Source organism: Pteropus medius, unplaced genomic scaffold, assembly GCF_902729225.1.
Source record: "Pteropus medius unplaced genomic scaffold, Ma_sr-lr_union100, whole genome shotgun sequence".
Taxonomy (NCBI): domain Eukaryota; kingdom Metazoa; phylum Chordata; class Mammalia; order Chiroptera; family Pteropodidae; genus Pteropus; species Pteropus medius.
Window position 1 is genome coordinate 16,134,178 of NW_024355205.1, and position 8,560 is coordinate 16,142,737.

The 8,560-nt window shown below is 36.5% G+C and overlaps 1 protein-coding gene across 1 annotated transcript; it reads left to right on the forward strand.

The window, feature by feature from the left end:
* The first annotated feature begins 303 nt into the window (after nt 1-303).
* LOC120598678 (translocon-associated protein subunit gamma-like) lies at nt 304-7,871 on the forward strand. The gene is made up of 3 exons (XM_039857669.1): nt 304-464; nt 4,061-4,192; nt 5,181-7,871. The coding sequence occupies exons 1-3, from the start codon at nt 319-321 to the stop codon at nt 5,245-5,247; spliced, it is 345 nt and encodes a 114-aa protein (XP_039713603.1). The 5' UTR covers nt 304-318; the 3' UTR covers nt 5,248-7,871.
* The last annotated feature ends 689 nt before the right edge of the window (nt 7,872-8,560 follow it).

An 8,560-nucleotide genomic window follows, 5' to 3' on the forward strand; every position in this document is an offset into this window, starting at 1 on the left:
TAATGCCTTACCAAATTAATCTGTTGAACAGTTAAATTATAGATTAAGACAAAATGGAGTTATAATGATTCGTAACGAAATTTTGCTAATAGCATTTGACTTTTATTTTCATATTACATACCTAAACTTTGGAAGATTCTCCCTTTTAAGCAAAAAAGCACATAACTAATAAACCACATGTTGGAAGTTTCTTGAGCTCTCTTTGGCTAGTAGAGTATAATAAATTTGGAACTTTCTGTCCAGTTTATTTTCTTGAAATGTAAAGTATCATACAGTTGCCAATATAAAATATGAGTACAGAGTGTTTCTGAGAATGTGATGTTCCCTCCTGGAGTATGTGGAAACTTCTTTTCTTTTCCTTCCAGAGTAGCCCAGAAGAGGGAAGATGCTGTTTCCAAAGAAGTGACTCGAAAACTTTCTGAAGCTGATAATAGAAAGATGTCTCGGAAGGAAAAAGATGAAAGGTTTGATTCCTTATTTAAAGTGCTTGTTGGTAATCACAAAAGGGGATACCTTGTGGAAAATAAGTTTCTGATTTCTCCTTAGAGAATGTAGGTAGGTATTGGAAATGTCTGAAGCAAACATTGGTATCATAGAAGACAATAATGGGAATAATTGACTTTTTGAGTTTTATTACTACCAGATACTTTTTGGTGTGCTGTACACAGTTCATTTATTTCTCTAAAGAGCCCTAAGAGGTAGGTACTGTTGTTACATCTCAGGAAACTGAGATAGAGAAAGCTTGGGTAACTTGCCCAAAGCCGTAGATTAGTGTGTGGTAAAGCCATGATAAGAACATAGGCAGTCTGGCTTGAGAGCTTGGTTTGAGAGCTTATGCTCATAACTGTTCTGCTACAGAGCTTTGTCCAGTGCTGGCTCTGCCACTTGATAGCTGTGTGATTTTGAATGTATCACCTAACCCCTCTGAGTCTGAAGCGTTTACATTGGGTTGTATGTTAGCATTTTTAGATGGTGGTATTTCTTTCCTGAGCCTCCCTGTGGACATCCAGTCTGGGTTATTTGCTTTGGTTGGGAAAAAGAAAACTCAGTTTGTTTCCTGTTGCCCAATCCTGTGCCACATTTGTTAGGCCTACCCCCACCCCAGTTTTTCCTGTTAGCTCCTCTTAGAAGGCTTAATTAAGAGTCTAACATCTGAGTAGCAGAAGTCTCTGAATGATTGAGTAAACTTGTGCTTAAGAGTTGCCAGATGGTTGAATAGAGTTGATGAGTTGAAGTTGTTTTCATGGATCTTAAGTTTCAATATCTACAAAGTGATTTGTGAAATGGAATTTTTATCTTACTTTGCTCTAAAAAGACATTGTGGGGACTTGCAATATTAAAATGCGTATAAAACAAAGCAATACAATTTTAAAAGATCAGAAACCATTTAAAAATAAGAAAAGGTAGTTGAATAAGGACCTCAGAGTTAGTTACACCAGTTGAGCACTAAACTTAACTCAGCTTCCAAGTTGTCAGGGGAAACATCTGAGGTCATACAGCTTTCAGTGCCCAATGAGAAGCAGCACGCAAGTCCTTCTGAAAAGAAACTTTCCTGGCACTGGACCTTGGAAATGGACCTTATCAAATGGTTTCTTATTTAAGGGACACTGAGTAACTTAATGAACAATGTCTTTTACAGTGGTTTTGGAAAGGCACCAAAACATTGAAATGGTTATCTCTCATGGATCTTTTGTAAAACTGAAGGCACAATATTAAAATCTTGACAAGTCCTTTTTTCAGGGAACAGCTTTAATGAGTTGTGGCTACATAGCTTTCTGATTGCAAATTTTTGTATAGGGACAGAGGTTAGAGAATCTAGCATACTTTTTAAAAATGCATATTAGAATAGCAGTTCTTAAACTGGAGTGCACATCATAGTTACCCAGTTTCAAAATGCTTCTTGTAGCTCCTGTAGGGTTTAGGCAATTAATTACATTAGAGAAATAAGTGGGTTTTATACATCTGCCCACTGCAGACTTGCCTGATTTGATCTGGTAGTTGTTCTTGATCCTGAGATGTCTCTCAGAATCTTGCATGGTATTCAGGTTGTCAGTACTAATGGATCACAGTGGGAATTGGAAATGAACCAGATATTTAAAAGTAGGATGAAGTGGAGGTTTTATTGATAACGTAAAATACATGGTGTCAGAAGATTATAAAATTTCTTTTTTTGTCATCAGTAGAAATTTATACCATTAGTATTTCTCTCACAAAAGCCACACTGGATGCAGTTGTACCCAGGTTTGTACTCATGGTTGACCCTGATAACGGACTAAGACCCCTGTTATGATCTAATAGTTTTCTCCTTCAAAGGATAAATTGCTTCCAAAAGATTTGATTTAAGAGAAGGCTTATCAGCACCACTTTGTCTAGATGTGTATCTATCAAAGCTCCATTTACAATCATTTAGAATATATGCTCCATGCCACTTTGAAACTGCTTTGCTGTCCATCCAAGGATGGAAATTAGCAGAGAAGAATCAGAAATTTATTAACATCTGTCCCAGGGTGTGAGTGTTATTTCTTCTTGATTTACCAATGCTCTGTCATTTAGCATTATCTGATTGTAACAGTTGTTGAGTTTGGTCTCAACTTTTTTTGTTGTAGGAAGTGCTCCTTGGAAAAATGACTCCTTGCTTGGGAAGTGTTTTCCCAAACTAGATGGCCTGCCCGTGGAGCTTTGGGAGAACTATTGCCAATGAGGCCGCTTGGGGTCCTAAATTTTTTCATGAACTAGAGTACGAGTGGACTAGAAAAAGTTATAAAAGCTGTCTGTTCCAACTGTCCACATACTCATATTAGGAGCTGGGATAACCTGAAGGGTTGAGATAATTCTTTCATGAAAACTGTTTTGAAGATGTTTCTGATTCAGGGCATGACAGGTGTTAGGGAGAAATGCTGTGATGGAGGTTGTATAATTTAATCATCCAACATTTGTTGACTATAACGTGGCAATTTCCAATGACTTAGCCATAGTGCTGTCCTTAGGGTTAGTGGAGGGTATCTGCTGACCCCAGAGTATTATCTTTTGGGGGTCAAAGCATCAATGGCAGTGGCTTTCAACCTTTTTGATAGTGACCCACAGTAAAAAAAATATATATGTATATATATATTTTACTTTTTGACCAAATATACTCATACTTACACAAATGCAAATGTTTCACAAAACAGTAATTACCCTGCTGTGTGTGGTGCATGTGATATTTTTCTGTTCTTTCTTATTGTAATTTTTCTTTTTAAATGCTGGTCTTAACCCACTATTATTTTCCCTGAGCATTGGATCTACTCAGTTGATTTTTATATCTCACTAATGGATCACAACCTACCCTTTTAAAAACTGCTTTACAAAGTTAATTAACCAAGAGAAAGAAAGGCTTCCTTATTCATAGGCACCCTGGAACTTCCTGTTGCCTGTGTGAAGAGGTAAGAGAGGAGGTTGATAAAATACTACTAAATTAATAAAATAGTATAATGGGTCCAGTGGATTAAATAAGAAGTAAATGGATTTTACAAAAGTTAAATCCTAATGATCAAGTAAATTCTTCGCTTGAATTAAGTGAAGATGGCTAAAATAGTCACAAACAGGTCTGCTTTTGTGAGACCACAGCTAGCTTTTGCCTTTGAGATTGTCTTCTCTTAAAGTATAATTAATATTGAAGGCTGTAATCTGTAGGCTGGAAAGGGTCTCAAGCCAGCAAACAGCCAAGGAAGTTCTATGAGGCTGCTGATTGTCGAGTTTTTTTTAGGTGAGGACCTAGAGAAAGATATCTGTTTGGGCTACTGATGAAACCAAGCCAATTGCAATTAGTCACTCCCTCCAAAGCCCTGACTGCCTGTGGAAAAAGGTAACATACCCAGCAACTGTTTTTTTCAGCATCAATAGAGTGAAATATCTTTTTCAGTATTAAAAATGGGACAGTGCCAACTAAATTTAATATTAAAAACATTCTGCCCAGAACACTAAAGGAAAAACTTACCTTACAATGAACTAGAGCCATGTGGTATTAAAATTTTTTTAATACATATTTATAAACTCGATTGATTTGTTTCCACGTCTACAGAATCTTGTGGAAGAAAAATGAAGTTGCTGATTATGAAGCTACAACATTTTCCATCTTCTATAACAACACCCTATTTCTCGTCTTGGTCATTGTTGCGTCCTTCTTTATATTGAAGAACTTCAACCCCACAGTGTATCCTTTTAAAGGTCAATTGTGTGTGTGTCTGTGTTTTGATTGTTTTTAAGAAGTCTAGAAACAGTAGTTTGTTTTGGTTTTGTATGGGGAGTCAGTCTGTTAAACAACTCTGTGACCTTAGGCAAGTTTGTGGACATTTAAAGTAAGGGCTTTTGTTTTGATTTTAAAGTTCTTTTAAATTTATAAATATGACTTTGTGATACGTAACAAGCAGTCTTACATATGTGATTATACTTGCCTATTTTTAAAAAATTTCAAGGAGCAAAAGCAAACTCTCCTTCTTTGATAGCTCTTGGCGCAAGCCATGTGTCTGCTGGTATTTTGGGGCTTTGGGATTGTGTGGATAGCCAGTGTAGTTCAATAGGCACATTTCATAATATCTTAGTGTTTCAGACTGCTCTTCGATTGAGCTTTTGGGCAAGAATCAATCTTCTCTTTTCAAGGTAATTTACTAATGAAAGTGTCCTCCAAGGATGTGTAGCCAACTTTTTAACAGTTGGAGATTTTGATGTAATAAAATATTAACTTGTACCTCTGGGAACACAGGAGTGGTTTGCCCCAAGCAGTCTAGTCCTGAGGCTGGGAGTAGCTGTGAACTTTCAGAACGTCCCTACTTTTAAAGGCCAGCTGTAGTCAAAACCTTGATGGACTGGGGGAAAAAGGAAAACAAGTCTCTTCTTCCTCCCCATATACTTTGATCAACTCTTCTCCTGAAAGTTAAATGGAATTCAGATGTTTTTGTGATTCTGTGTTCTAGGTTTCTTGTCTCAAGTGTTTTCTTAAAATTGGAACATATTTCCTGTGAATGTTCTTTATTCTTTATAGTTTTCTGTCTTGTAAATTGTGTTTGAAGACAATGGGACTGCATATCATTGTCATTACACGGAGTGTCAGGAGGAAAACGGTACCTTCCGAAGAGATGGGCTCTTATGTTGAAAAACTAATTTTCAGTTCTTAATTTTTCCTTAACATCTAATTCTTACAGGAACTATATTCTGTCCATAAGTGCTTCATCAGGTCTCATCGCTCTCCTGTCTACTGGCTCCAAGTAGACCACGTCAGCTTCGCCCCTGGCTTTGTATCTATGGGTGGCCTGTGGTATATGAAAAAGTAGCAGGGTGGTCAGGGTGGGAGACACATGAGATGTTTTTATAGTCTGGAGGTTGAGGGTTTGAAAAGCCCAGCAAAATATAATTCAATATTTGTTTATTGGCTCTTTTTTTTTGAAAGACTGTTGAAATTAAATGAATTGAAAGGGAAACTCAGAGTACCAGGACATTTATTAATTAAAAGGCCCAAAGTGTCTCGCAATGTGCTATAATCACAAGAGGAGAAAATAACTTGTTTCCTTGATTTGTCAGAGGTCACAGTAACCTGGACTGAACTGTTATTATTTATAATAGTAGCAAGAAGTAAATAAGTGGTTCTTTGTGTTCCAAGTACAATATTATAACTTTTTTTGAACCTCAAAATACCAGAATGAATCCCCCCCCCACCTTGCCTTAGGGAATTGAACGTCATGTTTATAAGTCTCTGAGTTTGTGATTTGAAATAACTCAGCATTAAAAACATTGCTTCTCCAACTTGGGGAAGAGAAACTTGTGGAAAAGTACTTTTTAAAAAAAAGAGAAAAGAAAGGCAGCCAAGGTAATAACCTAAAAATAGTGCCCAGGCATTTGAATGTTGTCCTGTGGGGTTCAAGCACACACTGTTCAACTGTACAGCTTTGGCCTCGGGCAGCCAGGGAGGCCAATTTGACCCTCCCATGTTGGTTTGACTTTTGTTAAGAGACTGGAATCATTGTTTTCTTTGAGTAGGGTCTCACACCATTGGAGAATATTCTGTGAGAGAGAGAACCTCTGTCCTAAATATTGACTTGTAAAAGACCAAAGTAATTTTTGTGACCTTAGTTCCAAAATTCTAAGAACACTCCACGGAATTACAGTGATTTTAGTGCTTGTCAGCATTTTTCCCATAGGACTTTCATAAATTTGACCCTTTAGTCCATAGGTTCCCATCGATTGTGAATAAAATATTGATCTCTGGCCCTTGGGGGTCTAGCCAAGAGCAGTCTCTTGCCATTTTTAACCGGTGTGTATACAGATATTGTCATTTTCTGTGTGTGTGTGCCATGATTTGAAAAAGTTTGAGAAGCTCTTCTTGAACCATTATCACTTAAAAGGTTATGGAATCCCAGGTGATAGTGGTTTCATGTTTCTTTTCTTTTGACCACATCTAGTCATTTCTTAGAAGCAGTACCTCAAAGGAAATATTATTTCTAATTCCTAATCTTAACTTTAATCTTTAATTTCCACTTCTAAATTTAAAGCGTATGTTGCAAATAATCCTTGCTATTTTATTTATAACTTTATAGTAAGGTATTCCTGAGTTCTTTTTTTATTTCCATTCTGTTGGATGTTTTGGTAGGCAGCCTCCAAGAACTTGGAAAGAAGACAGGAGTACATTTGCATAGTGACCCAGATCCTCATTGTCTTCAGTTGAGGATTATATTTCATCATTGCTTCTAGAAGTTTGAAACTCTTTACTTTTATTTGCTGCATTATTAGTCATCGCTGGATAATATGGAGTGAGTTGGAAGTCAGAAGAGATTCACTGCAAAGTAGTTAGTGTAACACATAACACTTTTATTTTTATGTTTTAATACCCCCTGCCAGTTGATAAATAACTAGTCTGTAGTTTGTCTAGTGGTGGGGAGTTTGTATACCAAATGCATTTCTTTATTTGACAGAAAGACTATTTTGACAAACCATCAGCGTCTATTTGTTTCCAGAGCTGGGCCAAGTATCTTTTTAAATTGCAGGTAAAAAATTGCCACTAGATGGCAGTGCCTGTATAGATGGAGGAAAAATTGCCACCATTCTTAGTAAAATACAATGTAGCCGAAATGGGGTGGCGAATTAGGGGTTTCAGTTTATTAATCTTAAGAGAATATTTCTTGAATTAATAAACTAAATAATTTGTAGAAAAGCAAGCAAGCAAAATTTGATTTTGATTCTGAATCTTTCCTATCACACTCTTTGTTTTTAATCCTGATGTTTTCTGATTTCCTGTACTGTTAAATTTTTGTGCATAAGTTTATAAGGCATGTTCTCACAGTTCCACAGTTTTCATTCAGGATACCAGTACTTTACTCTTGGGAATTGCAGAACCTTTTCCCAGCTCCTCTCCCCATCTCATAAAATGGCTACATGGCACATAGAATTATGATGTACTGAATCTGGTTTAGTTATTAAAAACTTGCTATAGAATTTTTATCTCAAAAGACCACATCCAACACCAGTAAAATAAAGTGTTCCGTTATCAGATTCAAAGTGATTCCTTTTTTCACACTCCTTGTGATAAGTAGAGGCTTAAAGTGTCGGAACAGTTTACATTTTCCTATTTTTAGTTTTCTCTTGTACTACTTAATAAAAACTTTGGGTTAAAATTATTCTTAGTAAAAATTTACTGGTTATACTACTTACATATTATTCTACCTTGGAAAGTATAATTTGAAATAAGTTTTGAAGTTAACTGAAATATGGAGGTTAGATTCGTATTTAAAATTCTTGTGAAAGGCCTTGCTTCTTATCATTAAACTTTGCTTTTTAAAATTTATGTTTTCCCTAGACTTATTTATAAGAATCATGTGAATAAATACATCATCTTTATTACATTATTTCAGATTCCACATCATTTTAATTCCTCACACATGTAAATGTGCATTTTTATAGTTACTGATCAAATATTTGTGTGGCAATAACTGGCGTAGTACAGTTATATTACAGAGCAGAATGTCAGGCCTCTTTGCCTTCATGTGCCTGCTGTGCTTTCCTGCCCATCCTGTTTCTGTGTTTTCAGTATGCATGCCAGTTACTGCTGTTAATGGAGACACGAAGGATATACATAGGCATGTATGTATAGAGAGAGAACCAACCTACAGATACATGTATTTGGGCAGGAAGGGGTGGGGTTATCACCCACCAGCAGGGGACTTAATTGAAGATTAGGAGGAGTTTTTAAGTGATTGGTTTCGATTTTCATGGAGGTGGTTAGAGACTAACTTCTCATTGGCCTTCATGAGTTTTGATTGCATCTCTTTGAGCTTTTCCTCTTAGCTGATTTCAAATTTGGATTCTTACCCAAGCTTTTTTAACTTAAAATTTCACACAGTTACTTTTTTATAAAACTTTAAAGCTAAAAAAAGGAAATTGTACTTAAAAGAGCATTGAACAAAATACTTGGGTTCTAGGCCTAGTTCTGCCACCAGCTGGCAGTGTGAGTGTGGGCGAGTCCTTTCATCTCTCCAGGCCTGGTTTCCTCATTTACGGAGGAGGGATGGTCTTGAAGATGGCTGAGGTCCGT